This window comes from Bubalus kerabau, chromosome 6, assembly GCF_029407905.1.
Source record: "Bubalus kerabau isolate K-KA32 ecotype Philippines breed swamp buffalo chromosome 6, PCC_UOA_SB_1v2, whole genome shotgun sequence".
Classification (NCBI taxonomy): domain Eukaryota; kingdom Metazoa; phylum Chordata; class Mammalia; order Artiodactyla; family Bovidae; genus Bubalus; species Bubalus kerabau.
Genome location: NC_073629.1, coordinates 58482122 through 58503073, shown reverse-complemented (window position 1 = coordinate 58503073; position 20952 = coordinate 58482122). Strand labels below are relative to the sequence as shown.

The following is a 20952-nucleotide window of genomic DNA, read 5'->3' as shown; positions in this document are numbered from 1 at the left end:
AAAATACTAATACATATGGCTTTGCTTCTTGGATTGGAATTTGTATATTCAATCAGAGGCAATTCTGTCACCATCAGGGCAAATAAAAACATCAGGAGAGGCGTACATACTTCTACTTTTTGAGATACCTGGCCAGTTATTACACAAAGAGATACCAAAGGAGGGCTGAAAAATGATTTCAAACATTTACATTTTAAAAATAATTATTTAACACCAAAAAATGCAGCCAAACAACAGGGACATTCAAAAGATAATTTATCACACGATTTGTAAAAATATTAATTTACAATATATAGCATGTGGTATTATCCAGTAATAGGACACACATTAAATAAAAAATATAATCCTGTCAGTGTAAATTTGTTTTGAACAAATTTTGTTTTTTGAACATTTGTAGTTATTAATAATATCAAAGTTTACATTTGGACTCTGTGAATATGAAACCTAGAGAAATGGTTCTGCTGACTTTTCCCTCACTTGCAAAGGAAAATGAAAGGATTAAATCAATTAAATTAGTCAGAGAAGGATTAGTTGTTTTTTTTAATGCTTTCATAAAGTTGCCGTCAAAACATAAACTTAAAAAGGGTTACTCCCTAGAGAGTACTTTTTAACACAAATGGGGAAGAAAGGAACAAAAGGATAGATAATATGGTACAAAAATGATACAAAGGAGAACTTAGAAAAGTTATAGGAATCACAGAAGCAAGGAGAGAAAATGTAGTAAAAGAAAACTGCACAGCGCCAAACAACAGGTCTACAACTTTAGCTCACACACACAAGTAACTCCCAAATTCCAGAATAATGATAAAACCTGCAGAGAAAGCGCATGCCATGTGGTAGGCACTGTGCTTTAAGAATGTTCAGCTCAGGTAGTTCTCAGAAGCATCTAAAAGTAAGTTTCATTTTTACCTTTTAGTAAGTTAAGAAAAATGAGACACAGAAGAGGTTAACGGCATCAAAAGTCACAAAGCTAGTAAACTAAGGGTTCGTGGTGGGGGGGGAAGCAGTCTTGTCTAACTCCAAAGCCCGTGTTCTTATCCAGTAATCTCTCCTTGTTTTCCAAATCCAAGTAAGTATGTGCATTCAGTGCAGCTTTAATAAAGTATACATCACTTTTCCCCATTATATTTTCACTTAGTGCAAGGGTAGAGACAGTACAGGATAGTGGAAGAGTACAGAGCTAAAGGTGAGAAGATGTTGGTTTGAGTTCTGCTAGGACTAGATCAAATCATGTCAGTTCCACAGCTTATCATCTGTTTTATCACCTGTAAAATGGAGACAATATATGTGTTCTCCTACTTCACAGGATTGATAGCAAAATTAAAGAAGAAAATACACATGAAATATTTGAAAATGTTTAAGAATTTTTTAAAAATGAAGGCATCATTATAGCACATACATTAAAACACATGTTTTCTGGCTACATGGAGCTACTGAAGGGCACATGCTTGCTAGTCAGGGCCTGACAAAACGTGCTCCACTGGAGAAGCGAATGGCAAACCAGTTTAGTAGTCTTGCCTTAAGAACCCCATGAACACAATGAAAAGGCAAAAATATATGACACCAGAAGATGAGCCCCCCAGGTTGGTAGGTGTCCAACAGGCAACTGAGGAAGAGCAGAGAAATAGCTCTGGAAAGAATGAAGAGGCTGGGCAAAAGCAGAAATGTTGCTCAGCTGTGGATATGTCTGGTGGTTAAAGTAAAGTCCAATGCTATAAAGAACAATACTTCATAGGAACCTGGAATGTTAGGCCCATAAATCCAGGTAAATTGGATGTGGTCAAGTAGGAGATGGCAAGAGTGAACATTGACATTCTAGGAATCAGTGAACTTAAATGGACGAGAATGGGTGAATTTAATTCAAAAGATCATTATATCTTCTACTGTGGGTAAGAATACCTTAGAAGAAATGGAGAAACCCTCATAGTCAAAAAGAGAGTCTGAAATGCAGTACTTGGGTGCAGTATCAAAAATGACAGAATGATCTCTGTTCATATCTAAGGCAAACCATTCAACATCACAGTAATCCAAGTCTATGACCCAACCACTAACGCCAAAGAAGTTGAAGTGTAATGGTTCTATGAAGACCTACAAGAACTAACAACAAAAAATGATGTCCTTTTCATCATAGGGGACTGGAATGCAAACATAGGAAGCCAAGAGACACATGGAGTAACAGGCAAGCTTGGCCTTAGAGTACAAAATGAAGCAGGGCAAAGGCTAACAGAGTTTTGCTAGGAGAACACACTAGTCACAGCAAACACTCTCTTCCAACAATACAAGAGACAACTCTATACATAGATGTCATCGGATGGTGAATACCGAAATCAGATTGATTATGTTCTTTGCAGCTGAATATGGAGAAACTAGACACAGTCAGCTGCCGGGAGCCGGCATATTGCATATTGAGTGCATATTGCATATTGAGTGCATATTGCATATTGAGTGCAGCACTTTCCACAGCATCATCTTTCAGGATCTGGAATAGCTCAACTAGAATTCTATCACTGCCGGGAGCCAGCGTGAGGCACTCTGCCCGTGGCAAAGGTCATGAGGAAGGAGGCTCGGCATACGCAAAGGTGGGATCGAGCCTCAGGAGTCCCCCTGGAAATTCTCGAGCATCTACCCCCAAAACTAGAGTCTGCCTACTTTCTGCTTTGTGCTTTCACCTACACCTCTGACTTTACGGGGGCTGTCCCCCACTACCTCTCTCTGAAAAAAGAGTTAGCTTACAGCTCCAGTTAATAATTCCTGGGTGTGACAGTGGTTAACCTACAAACTCCTTTGGAAATCCTCTAGCCTGTCTGAACAGGTTTTTCCGGCCACATGTGATTGCTCAGAGCCTCCCAACTGTGAAAGGCATGAGATGTTCTAAACTGTCTAAACACAGATTCCTTTGAGTAGTTATAAGATTGATTAGAAATTGTATTGGTGAAGGGTTTTTCACTTATTGGGCCAATGTTTGCTGCTAAGTCTCCATACTCCTTACCTACTGTGTCTTTGGCAGTGTATTGATTGATATAATGGGTGTATAGAAATGTAAGTAGTAGCCTCAATGTTTGTAACCTTGGACCCTTGAGTTAATTCTTTTCTTGATTGAGCCCACCTCACCTTTGCCCTATAGGAATGCAGCTTTGTCCAATGCCTTTTTGGAGGCTGGTGCCTGACTTTGGAATAATCACCTTTAGAGAAAAATAAGTTTCTTAAAATGTTAACAGGCCTCCTGGCCAGAAGATGATGTCAATCACCTGAACTTTTGCATATGATAAGTTTGAAAGCCTGGCTTCGATTAGAACCAGGAACTGCTGTCCTTGCATGACTCCACCCCATCCCCCATTATCCTCTATGCATAACTTAAGGTATAAAAACTACTTTGGAAAATAAAGTGTGGGCCTTGTTCACTGAAACTTGGTCTCCCCATGTCGCTCTCTCTCTCAAATTCTGGCTGAGTCTCCATCTGGAGTGCGGAACCCGCCATGCTTGCTAATTATGCCTGGGCTTCTAAGATCCGACCGGGGAGGCCTCAGTGTCTCCTCTCCTTCGGGAGAACAGAAGGACGCCTGGGGCCTATGTAAGTGGTGCAAACTTCTTGTCTTGAAGTTTTATTGGTCTCCTGCATAAACCAAGCTACTCAGCCTCTTTTCTCCACTGAATTTTCCTACTGAGCTATCCTCATTCTATTACTGTTTATATCTTTGATAAATATTTATAAATAAATAGGTCGCCTATGCTGTCTCTCCTTCGAATACCCTGGATCAGCTGGGGCTGGTCCCCGGCAGTCAGCAAAAACAAAACCTGGGAATGAACGTGGCTCAGATCATGAGCCCTTACTGCAAATATGCACTTAAATTGAAGACAGTAGGGAAAACCACTAGACCACTCAGGTATGACCTAAATCAAACCCTTTATGAATATACAGTGGAGCTGACAAACAGATCCAAGGGATTAGATCTAATAGATGGAGCACCAGAAGAACTATGGCTAGAGCTTTGCAACATTGTTCAGGAGGTGATCAAAACCATCCCCAAGAAAAAGAAATTCAAAAAGGCAAAATGATTGTCTGAGGAGGTGTTACAAATAGCTGAGAAAAGAAGAGAAGAGAAAGGCAAAGGAGAAAGGGAAAGATGTACCCAACTGAATGCAGAGTTTCAGAGAACAGCGAGAAAAGATAAGAAAGGCTTAAGTGAACAATGCAAAGAAATAGAGGAAAACAATAGACTGGCAAAGACTAGAGATCTCTTCAAGAAAATTATAGATACCAAGGGAATACTTTATGCAAAGATGGGCACAATAAAGGACAGAAACAGCAAGGACCAAACAGAGATTAAGTAGAAGTGGCAGGAATACACAGAAGAACTATATAAAAAAAGATCTTAATGACCCAGATGGAGAAGGAAATGGCAACCCACTCCAGTATTCTTGCCTGGAGAATCCTGTGGACAGAGGAGCCTGGTGGGCTGCTGTCCACAGGGTCGCATAGAGTCAGACATGACTGAAGCAACTTAGCATGCATTCATGCATTGGAGAAGGAAATGGCAACCCACTTCCATGTTCTTACCTGAAGAATCCCAGGGATGGAGGTGCCTGGTGGGCTGCCGTCTATGGGGTCGAACAGAGTCGGACACAACTGAAGTGACCTAGCAGCAGCAACGGCAATGACCCAGATAACCACAAAATGGTGTGGTCACTCACCTAGAGCCAGGTAGCCTGGAATGTGAAGTTAAGTGGCCCTAGGAAACATCACGACGAATAAAGCTGGTGGAGGTGATGGAATTCCAAATGAACTATTTCAAATTCTAAAAGATGATGCTGTTAAAGTGTTTCACTCAATATGCCAACAGATTTGGAAAACTCAGCAGTGGCCACAGGACTGGAAAAGGTCAGTTTTCATTCCAATTCCAAAGGAAGGCAATGTCAAAAAATGTTAAAACTATTGTACAATTGCACTCATTTCACATGCTAGCAAAGTAATGCTCAAAATCCTTCAGCTAGGCTTATGCAGTATGTGAACCATGAACTTCCAGATGTTCAAGGTGTATTTTAAAAAGGCAGAAGAACCCGAGATCAAATTGCCAACATCAGCTGGATCATAGAAAAAGCAAGGGAATTCCAGAAAAACATCTACTTCTGCTTCATAGACTCTACTAAAGCCTCTGACTGAGTGGATCACAACAAACTATGGAAAATTCTTAAAGACACAGGAACACCAGACCACCTTATCTCCCTCCTGAGAAGCTGTATGCAGGACAAGATGCAACAGTTAGAATCGGACATGCAACAATGGACTGGTTCAAAATTGGGAAAGGAGTACATCAAGGCTGTATGTTGTCACCTTGCTTATTTACTTCTAAGAAGAGTACATCATGTGAAATGTCAGGCTGGATGAATCACAAGCTGGAAACAAGATTACTGGGAGAAATATCAACAACCTCAGATATGCAGATGATAGTAATTTTATGGCAGAGAACAAAGAGAAACTATCTTGATGAAGGGGAAAGAGGAGAGTAAAAAGCTGGCTTAAAACATAGTAGTCAAAAAACGAAGATCATGGCCTCATTGTCCCATCACTTCATAGTAAACAGATGGAGAAGAAGGGGAAACAGTGACAAATTTTCTTTTCTTGGGTTTCAAAATCACTGTGAACGGTGACTGCAGCCACGAAATTAAAAGACACTTGCTCCTTTGAAGAAAACCTATGACCAACCTAGACAGTGTATTAAAAAGCAGAGACATCACTTTGCTGACAAAGGTCCATCTAGTCAAAGCTATGGTATTTCCAGTAGTCATGTACCATTGTGAGAGTTGGACCATAAAGAAGGCAGAGCAACAAAGAATTGCTGCTTTCAAACTGTGGTGCTGGAGAAGACTCTTGAGAATCCCTTGACAGCAAGGAGATCAAACCAGTCAATCATAAAGGAAATCAATCAATTCACTGGAAGGATTGAGGCTGAAGTTGAAGCTCCAAAAATTTGGCCACTTGATGCAGAGAGTCGACTCCTTGGAAAAGACCTTGATGCTAAGAAAGATTGAGGGCAAGAGGAGACAGGGGCAACAGAGGATGAGATGGTTGGATGGCATCACTGACTCAATGGACATGAGTTTAAGCAAATTCCAGGAGATAGTGAAGAACAGGGGAGCCTAGTGTGCTGCAGTTCATGGGCTTGCAAAGAGTTGGACATGACTTATTGACTAAATAACAACAATATACACACCGTTTAAATATTTTTTGTTTTCCTTATTTCTAAAAGTTATTTTAGGTAATATAAGGAAGATATAGATTCTGAAAAATAACTGGCTATTAAATAGAGAATTTAAAAAGAAAAATTTTAGTTTTATAAATTTTTCCTAGAATCAGCTTTGATTTTAATTTGTGGAACACTACATAACACTTCACAGTAATTTTTTTTTTACTCCCTTTATGATTAAAAGTGGTTAACAACTCCTTTAATGGTTAGAAGTGCAAAAGTATATTCTTGAACATGTAAGTTTCTTTCTTGCAGCTATTTCTTTAGTCCAGATAGTTTCTGTATTATTACTTCAGCCTTGAATAGGAATTTTTTTGTCTCTTCACATTTCTTTCATCATGACTTCTTAAGTCTACACAGAGTCACATATAAAAAATACTACAAATGCTTATAGAGTGTATTTCTAACATACCAGAAATGGTATAACACACCATTTTGCAAGGGGCTAGAAAAATAATATAAATAATATATATGTAGGAGCTATCAAAGAATAAGGCAAGAACTACCAGTGTAAGACTGCTCTCTGTGGCCTTAACAATAAAGATGTATATTAAATAAGTATACTTCTTTCCAGGCTAAACCCACATTACATTCAAAGTAATGGAAGTGTGGAAGTGTGAAAATAAGTATTTTGTATATGTGATTCTACGTACATTTAAGCATACTTAACAAAACGATGAAAATGCTTACTCACTCGTACACCTTTAGGTCCTGGATTACCATCTGGTCCAGCTAAACCCTAGTGCAAACAAAAGACATCACCATCATACTCTAGTACTTTTTAAAGAGTTGTTGATAATTAATAAAAAGGGGCAAATAAAAGGTATCATTTTTACAAGTATAAACTTCAGAAGTGTATACTTAGTTCTGAAGACCATATACATTTTAGGGATTTTAGAAATTTCAGAACCAAAAAAGCCATTGTATATAATCTATACACAAATATATTTTAGATTTCTAAATAAAGTAGATTAACACAACTGTCAGACACAATTATTTAAGTTATTTCTCATTGGAAAACCCTGTTCTTTTAGAACACTTCTAATTCACTTATCTAAAATATATTCTTACTTTAGAAAATAAGTACATTTTTTTAACTTCAGATCAATTTCCATATGTTTAAGTATTTATATATTTTTCAGATAAACACAAAACATTACTTGGTGGTAAGATTCATGTAATACCCTCCACATACTTTAAAGGCTTCAAAATGGAATTTTATTAACACTAGATTATCTTTTGGCATTTTCAATTCCCTAATTCTAGAGAATAAAAAAGATATTTTATATAAATACAGTTTTCTAGTATGCTAAATGAACAATTAATTTCAAGAGTAAGTAATTAATGAAAGCCTAAGAAAGAAAATTTTTTTCTCTTATTAGCCTATATGAAATGGCTAGAGAAAGTTAGAAATTAGAGGGAAATAAATATGAAATGATTAAAATGAATTTTTAAAACAGTATACAAAGATTTGAATCCAATTTAGATAAAAAGTATTCAGATAGTGGTATATGTAGCACTGGCAACAGTGTCCCAAGTGTTTATAATTGTATTATTAAAAAATGTTGCATATCAAAGAGAGTCTTAACTCATATCATTACTTCATTTTAGTCAGTGGTAATATTGTAAAATCAGTAGCAACACTGTTTAACATTTTATTAGCCTACTGGGCCATTTTAATTTAAAAAGTTCCACTGAATATCATATCAAACTTGTTTAAAAATCCCACTCTCATTGTAAGTAAAATTTGTCTGCAATAAAATTTTTGAAGAATTTTTACAATTTTGATATCAGAATTTTGGAGAATTATTTTGCTATGAGTAATTCATTATTTAATAAAATAAACCAATTATCATTTGAACATTAACTCTTGAAATTGGAACATACAATGCATTAATAAAGAGAGACATAAAAAGAAAAGTTTAAATATAGTTACCTCACCTGCCTGCCAGGGTAACCACGTGAACCAATATTACCAGTGAATCCTGGAATTCCCTAAAATGAAAAATAAAATAATAAAAAATACAGCAAAGTCCAAAGAAGCCCAAGAAAGCAAACTGGTGTATTCATAATACCCAAGTTTGGAAAGAATATTTTTTCCATATAAAAATATGAAGAGTCCTGCATGTTGCTTATCTGACTGAAGTCATCTATTTAAAATGAAAATGGCCTCTTTCCTGGCTGGAACCATGGAGGGTGCAGAAGAGAAGGAAATAAAGGTTCCTGCTATGCCAGAAATCCTTAAGAAAAAGGAAAAGAATTTCACAGAGCTTAAGATCAAGTGCTGAGAAATAATTTGCCTAAAAGATGTTTCGAAAGGCAAAAAGTTTATCTATGAAAAAGCTAAGCCCTATCACAAGGAAGACAAGCAGATATACAGAACTGAATTCAAATGGCTAGGATGGCAAGAAAAGCCAGAAACTTCTGTGTGCCCACAGGACCCAAACTGGCATTTGTCATCAGGAACAGAGGTATCAAAGATTTGAAAGGCATTGCAACTTTGTCTCTCTCAGATGTTCAGTGGCACCTCCTGAAGCTCAACAAGGTTTCAATTAACATGCTGAGAAGGGTGGAACCATACAGTGCATGTGGTTTAGTCGTTGTGTCCAACTCTTGGAACCCCATGGACTCTAGCCTGCCAGGCTCCTCTATCCATGGGATTCTCAAGGCAAGAATACATTGCATGGGGGTACCCAAACCTTAAGTCAGTAAATTAATTGATCAAAATCAACAAGCAGTGAATTGTCCTGACAGATAATTTGATCGCTGGTCTCCTGGCAAATATGGCATCATCTGCATGAAGGTCATCTGATTCATGAGATCTCCATACTGTTGGAAAACATTTCAAAGAAGCAAACAACTTCCTGCTGCTGCTGCTGCTAAGTCACTTCAGTCGTGTCCGACTTTGTGCGACCCCAGAGATGGCAGCCCACCAGGCTCCCCCATCCCTGGGATTCTCCAGGCAAGAACACTAGAGTGGTTGCCATTTCCTTCTCCAATGCATGAAAGTGAAAAGTGAAACAACTTCCTATGGGCCTTCAAACTGTATTCTCTGTGAGGTGAGATGAAGAAAAAGGCCATGCACTTTGTAGAAGCTGGAGATGCTGGCAACGGGGAAGACCATATCAACAGGCTTAATAGAAGGATGAACTAAGGTATCTACCATGATTATTTTTGTAATCTCGTCAGTTAGGAAACTTTGACTGCTTTTAAATTGAAAAAAAAAAAAAAAGAAAATGAGATAAATTGCTAAATAAAAATGAATACAACTATAAATTAGGGACCTAAATGAGATACTAATTATTAAATGTAGGATAAATGCAGATAAACATAGGATAAAAAAATTCAGTGATACATGAATTTTAAAAAACATTTACATTAGAGAAAGAGTTGATACATTGTGTAATAACCAGTACCTTTACAGATTGAACTTGTCTCAGCCATCCTGCAACTCGCCTTAACTATCAGAGCACAAGCTTCAGAAGGTAGGTAAATGGATATTAAGTGTTAATTACCTGTATTATGACAAGGGTATATCTAAAAATTCACATAGCAACTTTGAATGTGAAATTCACTTTGAATTTACAACCTTCTGTGCCTGATTTAAAATCCAGTTTACCCAAGGAAATGGCAACCCACTCCAGTATTCTTGCCTAGAAAATTCCATGGATGGTGGAGCCTGGTGGTCTACAGTCCATGGGGTCGCAAAGAGTCAGACACGACTGAGTGACTTCACTTTTTTTTTTCTTACTCAAGGAAGGCTGATATATGGAGACTCAAACACATAAGAAAAGAAACTTGCTGCAGAACCCTGTGGAAAAGTGTGAAGAAATACCTCCATATGTTGTTACTTTCTTCCACTGATACATGATTAATTTAGGTTATTCATTTAGGTCTAATACATAACTTGTGAACTAAGGAAATGCCAAAAAAATATGTTAAGAAAGGCAATGCCAAAGTATGTTCAAACTACCGGACAATTGCACTCATCTCACACGCTAGCAGTTATGCTCAAAGTTCTCCAAGCCAGGCTTCAACAGTATGTGAACTGTGAACTTCCAGATGTTCAAGCTGGATTTAGAAAAGGCAGAGAAACCAGAGATCAAATTGCCAACATCCACTGGATCATTGAAAAAGCAAGAGAGTTCCAGAAAAACATCTACTTCTGCTTTATTGACTATGCCAAAGCCTTTGACTATGTGGATCACAACAAAGTGTGGAAAATTCTTAAAGAGATGAGAACACCAGACCACCTGATCTGCCGCCTGAGAAATCTGTAAGCAGCTCAAGAAGCAACAGTTAGAACCAGACGTGGAACAAGAGACTGGTTCCAAATTGGAAAAGAAGTAAAGGCTGTATATTGCCACACTGTTTATTTAACTTATATGCAGAGTACATCATGCAAAATGCCAGGCTGGATGAAGCACAAGCTGGAATCAAGACTGCCAGGAAAAACATCAATGCCCTCAGATAGGCAGATGACAGCACCATTGTGAGATAAAGCAAAGAAGAACTGAAGAGCCTGTTGATGAAAGTAAAGGAAGAGAGTGAAAATGTTGGCTTAAAACTCAACATTCAGAAAACTAAGATCATAGCCTTTGGTCCCATCACTTCATAGCAAATAGATGGGGAAACAATGGGAACAGTGACAGACTTTATTTTCTTGGGCTCCAAAATCACTGCAGATGGTGACTGCAGTCATGAAATTAAAAGACGCTTGCTCCTTGGAAGAAAAGCTATGACCAACCTAGACAGCATACTAAAAAGCAAAGACTTTGCCAGCAAAGGTCTGTCTAATCAAAGCTATGGTTTTTCCAGTAGTCATGTATGGATGTGAGAGTTGGACTATAAAGAAAGCTGAGCACCAAAGAATTGAAGCTTTTGAACTGTGGTGTTGGAGAAGACTCTTGAGAGTCCCGTGAGATCCAACCAGTTAATCCTAAAGGAAATTGGTCCTGAATATTCATTGGAAGGACTGATGCTGAAGCTGAATCCCCACTACTTTGGCCACTTGATGTGAAGAACTGACTCATCTGAAAAGACCCTGATGCTGGGAAAGATTGAAGGCAGGAGGAGAAGGGGACAACAGAGGATGAGCTGGTTGGATGGCATCACTGATTCGATGGACATGAATTTGAGCAAGCACCAGGAGTTGGTGATGGACAGGGAAGCCTGGTGTTCTGCAGTCCATGGAGTCACAAAGAGTCAGACACGACTGAGCGACTGAACTGAACTGATGATAACAGTGATAATTTTCATAGATTCTTTATTCTGTAAAAATTATTTTCCTGTTGTTTATTTGTATTAGATAACAATACTAATACAAAGGACACTAATCCTTTGCCCCTCTGCTCTGAAGTATAAAAAGATTGCACTAATTTCTCTAGTTTAACCATAGAAACACTAAAAATTCCTGAAATTTGAAAAAAATCTAGAGAAAAAACTGTTCAAGAAAGAGGCAAATAAAGGATCACAGTTCAAAGTTTTCACCCTTTCATACTATTAGACTTGTATTCTCCTAATATGTCCTTCTCTCCACTTTTCTCAGAATACATTTCTCAGTTTCGTTTTCTCCCTTTTCTCTCCCCCTTCCTTTCCTTGCTTCAACGATTACTATTTACTTAACATTTTTTGTGTGTGTGTTGGGCTTCCCTCATAGCTCAGTTCATAAAGAATCTGCTTGCAATGCAGAAGACCCAGGTTTGATTCCAAGGTCAGGAAGATCCAAAGGAGAAGGAATAGGCCATCCACTCTAGTATTCTTGGATTTCCCTTGTGGCTCAGGTGGTAAAAAATCCACTGGCAATGCGGGAGACCTGGGTTCGATCTGGTAAAGAATCAGACTGCAATGCAGGAGACCTGGCTTTGATCCCTGGGTGGGGAAGATCCCCTGGAGAAGGGAAAGGCTACTCACTCCTTCTGGCCTGGAGAATTCCATGGACTGTATAGTCCATGGGGTCACAAAGAGTCATACATGAGTGAGTGACTTTCACTTCACTTCAACATGTTTTTATGTGCTAATCACATCACCATGCAATGTGATTTACAGCTACTTTATATCTATGATATAAAGTATGATAGATACTATGTTCTTCATTCTACATTTGAAGTAAGAAAGATACAGAGACGTTGTGAAATGTGCCTGAGATGGAATAGTAAGTAGCAGAGCCTGAATGTAAACCCAGATGATCTGACAAAAGTTGTCAGGTGTGTATATGCACACACACACATATATGACAATGAACAATTTAATAGAATGTGAATAAAGAGTGATCTTCTGAGAATTACAGAAAATTCTCATCTACATGTAGAGATTATATCCTATGAATTTCAGAAACTATATTTATGTACTAGAAATTACCTTATTAACATTATACATAGTATATATTTGATCCCTATAATGTTTATTGAGCACTGATATGCCAAGCACAATTTCAAGTATTTTATACGTATTATCTTATTTAATCTACCCAAACCCTATAAGGTAGATATTATCCCTATTTTACAGATGCAAAAAATTAGACACAAAGTATTTGCCACTAGTGGAAAGCCACTCAGCTATTTATAAAGCCAGAATTTAAATCAGTAAGTCTAACTCCAGAGACCACCATTGAAGGCTTCCTCCCTAATGGAGATTTGAAGTGCAAATAACTTATAGTAGTACTCAAAGGAAAGCCCTCTAATTATGAGATTTGCTTCAGTCTATTTACAAATGCTTCCTCTATTCCCCATCCAACTCTAAAACACACAGGCCTATATCCAGACATCCACAAAAACCTTATATTTGGGTATGCCAATAAAAAGAGTGAAATAAACATAAAATGCTGTTTTTATTCTGTAGGTTCTGGTTAATGGCAACCACTATCCCTTTCATGAGTTTCCTAGCCAAATTAGGTTCAGTCAGTTCAGTTCAGTTCAGTTGCTCAGTCGTGTCCAACTCTTTGCGACCCCATGAATTGCAGCATGCCAGGCCTCCCTGTCCATCACCAACTCCCGGAGTTCACTCAAACTCACTTGCATCGAGTCAGTGATGCCATCTAGCCATCTCATCCTGTCTTCCCCTTCTCCTTCTGCCCCCAATCCCTCCCAGCATCAGAATCTTTTCCAATGAGTCAACTCTTCGCATGAGGTGACCAAAGTACTGGAGCTTCAGCTTTAGCATCATTCCTTCCAAAGAACACCCAGGACTGATCTTCTTAAGAATGGACTGATTAGACCTCCTTGCAGTCCAAGGGACTCTCAAGAGTCTTCTCCAACACCACAGTTCAAAAGCATCAATTCTTCAGCGTTCAGCTTTCTTCACAGTCCAACTCTCACATCCATACATGACCACCGGAAAAACCATAGCCTTGACTAGACGGACCTTTGTTGGCAAAGTAATGTCTCTGCTTTTCAATATGCTATTGAGGTTGGTCATAACTTTTCTTCCAAGGAGTAAGAGTCTTTTAATTTCATGGCTGCAATCACCATCTGCAGTCATTTTGGAGCCCCCAAAAATAAAGTTTGACACTGTTTCCACTGTTTCCCCATCTATTTCCCATGAAGTGATGGGACCAGATGCCATGATCTTCATTTTCTGAATGTTGAGCTTTAGGCCAACTTTTTCACTCTCCACTTTCACTTTCATCAAGAGGCTTTTTATTCCTCTTCACTTTCTGCCATAAGGGTGGTGTCATCTGCATATCTGAGGTGATTGATATTTCTCCCAGCAATCTTGATTCCAGCTTGTGCTTCTTCCAGCCCAGCATTTCTCATGATGTACTCTGCATAGAAGTTATGTAAGCAGGGTGACAATATACAGCCTTGACGTACTCCTTTTCCTATTTGGAACCAGTCTGTTATTCCATGTCCAGTTCTAACTGTTGCTTCCTGACCTGCATATAGGTTTCTCAAGAGGCAGATCAGGTGGTCTGGTATTGCCATCTCTTGAAGAATTTTACACAGTTTATTGTGATCCACACAGTCAAAGGCATTGGCATAGTCAATAAAGCAGAAATAGATGTTTTTCTGGAACTCTCTTGCTTTTTCGATGATCCAGAGGATGTTGGCAATTTGATCTCTGGTTCCTCTGCCTTTTCTAAAACCAGCTGGAACATCTGGAAGTTCACGGTTCAATTAGGTTAATCAATCTCAATTAAAAAGCAATCTGTTTTAAGACGTAAATGAAATCTGATTTTGAACAGATTTTCATAGAGGGTGTTAAGACAACATGTAGCGATATAACACATTCCAGCTGCACAAAGAAATACACAAAAGGACTCTTTTCAATGACTAAATCCTGCTCCTCTGGAACAGCAGTAAACAAAGTAAATAAGTATGCTTTCAGCAGTCATATGTGGCATAAACATACCCTAAGCCAACCACACCCTAAAATCACTTGGACAACAACAGAGCTCAAAAGACTCAAAAGAAATACTGTAACTTAATTCACTCTGCATTTAAAAAATGGCTCACTTCAATCTGTAGATTGTCTGGAGTAATTTAGACACAGGGTTATATCACTACTCCTGGAAAAATCAGGAATAGTTAAACCTGTTCCAATCCCACTTCTCACTTGAGGAATTAAAGCCGATGCGCTGAGTCAGACGTCATTGAGAGTCCAAGCGTGGCTAGCATGGGTCCTCCCTATGTCTTCATTTATTCATTAGTAAAATACAATAGTAATATCACAGGATTATAATGTAGAGAAAATAGGACAATGTGGGAAATATATATTTAAAAGCAGGGGTAACTATAATAATTCTTAGTGTTGTGGAGCATCAGATGAGTTAACATATGGAAACACTCAATGCACAGTTATACTACTTGAAGTTCCAGTTAACAGTAGTATAGTTTGGCAACTAATAGACTCAGTAAATGACAGCTCTTAATACTAGAGCTTACACAGATGATATAATTACTTTCCTAAATGTTTCTGGCCAGTTAATAAATATTTACAAACTATCCAGAAGGGAATGTCTCCTAGCAAATTAGTCATGCTCCTCTTAATGTCCACAGTGTCTCCAACAGTTAAAATGCAAAATGATTTTAGTTGTTCCTCACGGTTATCACCAATTTTGTCTTTTTTTCTTCTGGAATTATATAAAATAGAACTGATTCCTATAATACGTGTTCCAATCTTTAAAACTGATTTTGGACTCTTCTCACAAGCATACCACCCTCAGAACAAGGACATGTATACTAATGGAACTAGATAACAGATCAGTATGAGAAAACTGATCAGTACTGACAAACGGTCAGCTTTTTCACTAACTTGTGATCTGTCAGGTTTTCTTAATTGGAATCCACACATTTCTGCCAAAGCAGTATTCTAGGAATTTTTTTCCTTCCCCAGGATCTAATCTCTCTTTCCCTCTTGCCCTTCTGGTTTTTTTTTTTTTTTTTTCTATATATGCTCAAATGCTTTTCAGCACTCATTTGATCTCATACTTGAGATTGTTAAGTACTGAAGAAATTGAGATTGTACTTGCTACAAATACATATATCGCTTTTCTTGCCATGTCCAGTAATTAGCAATCTTGAAAAACTGTGCCTCAGTGACTTAATAGAGCTTGCTGCTGCTGCTGCTAAGTCGCTTCAGTCGTGTCCGACTCTGTGCGACCCCATAAACGGCAGCCCACCAGGCTGCCCCATCCCTGGGATTCTCCAGGCAAGAACACTGGAGTGGGTTGCCATTTCCTTCTCCAATACATGAAAGTGAAAAGGGAAAGTGAAGTCTCTCAGTCGTGTCCGACTCTTCACGACCCCATGGACTGCAGCCCACCAGGCTCCTCTGTCCATGGGATTTTCCAGGCAAGAGTACTGGAGTGGGGTGCCATTGCCTTCTCCAATAGAGCTTACTGTTCCTCTAACATGAATGAATGAAAGAAAACATTGGCTTTATTTATTTATTTGTCTTTCCCTCAGGGATAATCCATCAGTTTTCTTTCTGGAGCTCCTCTTAGGGCTTCCTGAGGCTCTTTGCTAAATCTCCAGTAATGATTTGTCACCTTGCTGCTGCTGCTAAGTTGCTTCAGTCGTGTCCAACTCTGTGCAACCCCATAGATGGCAGCCCACCAGGCTCCCCCGTCCCTGGGATTCTCCAGGCAAGAACACTGGAGTGGGTTGCCATTTCCTTCTCCAATGCATGAAGGTGAAAAGAGAAAGTGAAGTCACTCAGTCATGCCTGACTCTTAGTGACCCCATGGACTGCAGCCTACCAGCCTCCTCCGCCCATGGGATTTTCCAGGCAAGAGTACTGGAGTGGGGTGCCATTGCCTTTTCCGATTTGTGACTTTAGTTAGTATCTAATCTCTCACCCTTTTCACTGATATATGCATTCTGGCCTAGTACACATTGTACTGAAAACAAGAGATTTGACTTTATTTTTTCCTGTGACATAATGATATATTATTTTCTGGTGGAAGAAAGAAGAAATAACATGATCAAAAACTAAACAGTTTCCAAACTATTTTGACTTTTACATATGTGCGTATATATAGAATGAACAAAAAAGAGCATACTGACATTCTAATTTGGATTGTTATCAAACTTATTTGCAATCCTTCACACAATGGTAGGGAACTAACAGCTGTGAATAGACTTTGGAGAACAGGCAAGCCCCCGAGAAATACAAGAAAATCAGAGAGTGTGTGTGTGTGCACGTGTGCATATGCATGGATAATCCGGCGACAGGGCTCACAGCATTTATAAGATTCTCACAAGAGTTTATGAATAACAAAAGCTTAAAACAGCTGTTCCGGAGCATGTTAGGCAGATAGTTGAAAGTAAGTCTAAGATAAGAAAAAACCAACAAAATTTAGTAGATAATAAATTAGAAGTTTTTCCTGTACTAAAAAGAGTCAAAGAATTAAAAAAATTGACAGGAAAAAGACATTAAGAAAATTGAAAGCATTAAGAAAAAAATAAGCATTAAAAAAAAGCATTTCCTTAAAAGCATTAAGAAAAACTGCAAGAGTTAAGTGTGGAAAAATAATCTCTCAGTGGAGTTTCCCACTGTGTATTTTTTTTCACTGGAGAAGATGCAAGTCTGACAAAGGAAGAATACTTACTTGTTCCCCTTGGAGTCCTGGGAGTCCTGGATGCCCCTTGAGACCCTGCAATGGTAAAGGTGAAGACATGCTATGAAAAGTAAACCCATGTGAGTCCAATAACTAACCACAGTTGTCATTCACCCCAACTTCCAGTTTTCTCATTAATGCAAATGCAATTATTACTAATCTATTTCTTATTAAATGCTATCCTTTTAATTTAATAAAAATTTAATTTTATTAAATAATAAATTCTTATGAATAATTCTTAATCAATTTTGAGTGCTATTTGAAAGATTTGTTGTTGGCAACTAAAATGGTTACATAGTATTGAATAAAAAAACAGCATCATTTATAAAAGGCTGGTATTTAGCAATAGGTCTGCTCAATTCCGCTGCAGCTTTTTAAAAGTTGGTTTTAGTTCATTAATGCTGAAATGAAAGGCCTTCAGATATATTCTGTTTGTAACTATTGAAAAACTGGACTATATTCATGCAGTTTCTCTAAAACATTGTCATGATATTCTGTGAATGAGTGAATAAAAGAGACTGCTCAAGTCCACCCAAAGGGGGTTTATAAGACTTTGGCCACCTCATGCGAAGAGTTGACTCATTAGAAAAGACTGATGCTGGAAGGGATTGGGGGCAGGAGGAGAAGGGGACAACAGAGGATGAGATGGCTGGATGGCATCACCGACTCAATGGACTTGAGTTTGAGTGAACTCCAGGAGTTGGTGATGGACAGGGAGGCCTGGCATGCTGCGACTCATGGGGTCACAAAGAGTCGGACACAACTGAGAACTGAACTGAACTGAAGAAATCAATAACCAATGTTATATGTCAATTATATCTCAATTTTTTTTAAAAAAGACATTAGTAACAAAAAAGATTTTCCAAATAAGAACCAAAGTCAAATCTTAATCTCTCTCATCAACATTCAAAGATATAAAAGAGATAACAATCTTTATGCTCTAGAAAGATATTCTATGAGCAAAAGGAAGGAAGCTAAAAAAAAAAAAGAAGACAGGAACAAAGAATCAGCATATTTATACAGCTCTAATTAACAATCAGTAAGTCAACCTGCTGTTTACTTGATTTTGCTGTATATAAAAGAACAACAGAAAGTTCCTTTTTAAAAGAATCTCAGAATTTTAAGCAAACTTCAAAAATCAGAAATAAATCATAGTTTACAAATATCAGAAACTTCAAATTAATGTAGAGCAAACTGAAGATACGTTTTTGGGGTTTCAGGATATAGAGTAACAGAGGGAAAAGAGTCATTCAGGATTAATCACTGAGGATTTATGAACATGAATTCATGAATTAGAGAAGGAAATTATACCCTGGTTAGACAATGGGAAAATTAGAAGAGGTGCCTATTTGAAAAATAAGGAAATGATTTAAGCAGTTTCTGAGATGATAAACTTAAAACATAAGTAAATGTTTAAGTAGAGAGACTCTTAGGAACCAGAGAGAAGATCAGAAAATGTAAGAAAGTAAGTTGGAGGCAAAAATTTTTGTGTTATCTGTAAATGTAAGCATATAAGTAACAAGGGAATAACAGAAGGAAAAAACCAGAGTGCAGAGGAAATGGCCTGTCTTCTGGGAGCTCTGTTCTTTCCTGATTAGACTATTAAAAATCAGAGAAGTAGCCAAAGAATACGGGGGAAAAGTGGAGGGGAAGGAAGGAAGGCACAAAGAAACTTCACTGAACTAAAAAAAACTAATAAAAACAAAGAAGTGGCTAATTCTATAGCAATCCTATGAAGCAGGTATCTTCCGCATTTATGCCACACCAAGTCGCTTCAGTTGTGTCCACCTCTGTGACCCCATGAACTGTAAACTGCCAGACTCCTCTGTCCATGGGATTCTCCAGGCAAGAATACTGGAGTGGATTGCCATTTCCTTCTCTAATTTTACAGATGAGAAAATTCTCTGAGAAATCAAATGATATGATCAAAGTCATGTAGGCAGTAAGGTAGAATCATGTTGGTTTCACAGATTCATCATGAGCTTAGTAACCTGCCCTTCTATTTACTTTATATGCCTATATTTGTCTCAAACTCAAATGTAGGACAGTCTCATCCTCATCAAATGTTAAATTGTAGATAACCAAGATAAATCAAAAAAAGGAATTATTAAAGTTACACATTTACCAATGGCCTCTAATACACCCACAGTTTCACTCTGAGTTTATACTTTTTTTTTTTTTTTTAAGATAGCTAAATACCAGCCTAATTACAAAACAGGGGACACTGTTCTCAGCTGTCCAAATGTTCAAGAGTCTACAGATAAAAAATATCCACAAACCTAGCCTTTTCACTTTTTTAATACTGGGAAATAAGAAATGTCCTCAGCACTAAAATAGTGGCTGAATCTCCTTCGGAAGAGGCAGCAGATCTAGAAGGATGTAGTTCCTAGGAGAGTGTCAGGAAGATGACAAATGGGGAGCTGGGGTGAGAGGCATATAGATAGAGAGACTCTCTGTCATGGGCCTAGTTCCTTTTCTTTAAAAACAAACAAACAAAAAAACCTGTATTAAATATTTATTTCCTTGTTTTTATTTCTGTGTACTGCTGAGTCTAATTATATGCTTCCCTTTCTTTGGCCACTATCTGTTTCTCTGACCGAAGATTCTTCCCTCAGCCCTGGTGAAACAAAACGCACTGGTACTACAAGTGTGTTAGCTTACTTTCCCTGAAGCAGTTTACAACAGTGAACTAGACACATTGACCCTAATATCCTCCAAATGTACAATTCCCTCCGAAGAGATTCTTCTTCATCAACAGCCCTTAATAAAAGGGCAACACCAAACAGTCATGATCTTTTCTTCATGAGCTCACTCCTACTCCACCTCAGCCACAGGAGATGGCACTCAATCTAAGGGGAGCCAATATGAAGTCTGGCCAGTAGCCTATAAAGACACTTGGAATAGACGTGAGTCTCAGTGAACTCCGGGAGTTGGTGATGGACAGGGAGGCCTGGCGTGCTGCAATTCATGGGGTCTCAAAGAGTCGGACAGGACTGAGCGACTGATCTGATCTGATGGTTTGGCAAACTGTCACACTTCTTTCTAAGTATAGGTCAGCTTCCAACATTTCATCCTCTGCACTTTCAGCGTCATGAAATAGGGCTAAGAGTTCTTCTAATATGAAGATTTTTTTTTTTTTTTTTTTTTTGCTGTTGTGACCTCCTCTGGGACATCTCTATCCTATTCATCACAACACTTTCCTCTTATATCAAAAGTTCACCTTTACTAAATACTTCTCTTTGCATATCTAGTTAACTCAAGTGGCAGCAGTGTCCCAGGATCAGCTATTTCTTCTATAATTCCATCTACATTCAATTCTAATTTCAATTTCTGTTATCACTATTTCTTTATTTCACTGTACTGTCATCTTGTTTACCAGGTTGTTGTTGTTGTTTTTTTTGATTATCCATCTGTGTAAAATGTCACATGAGTTCATCACAGAGAGAAGGAAGCAACATAGCGACACGCTCTGCTGTCTATGTAGGAACTAACAGATGTGCACGGTACAATCACCAACAGGTTCTGAGTGAAGTCATGTGACTGGTCACTGATCTTGATGCACATCTACTATTTATGCAGACACTTGTAAGCTGAAGAGCCAGTAGCAAAGTTTATACTTTATGCAGCTAATAATCACAGTCAATATAT

General features: G+C 38.1%; 1 protein-coding gene across 1 annotated transcript in view; it reads right to left on the bottom strand.

The window, feature by feature from the left end:
* Positions 1–20952, bottom strand: part of COL24A1 (collagen type XXIV alpha 1 chain) — a 404934-nt gene that overhangs the window by 300294 nt on the left and 83688 nt on the right. The window contains exons 9-11 of the mRNA XM_055587104.1: positions 17296–17340; positions 8187–8240; positions 6940–6984 (exon numbers count right to left, since the gene is read on the bottom strand). Of these exons, the coding sequence (XP_055443079.1) occupies positions 6940–6984; positions 8187–8240; positions 17296–17340 (144 nt within the window). The remainder of the gene's footprint in view (positions 1–6939; positions 6985–8186; positions 8241–17295; positions 17341–20952) is intronic.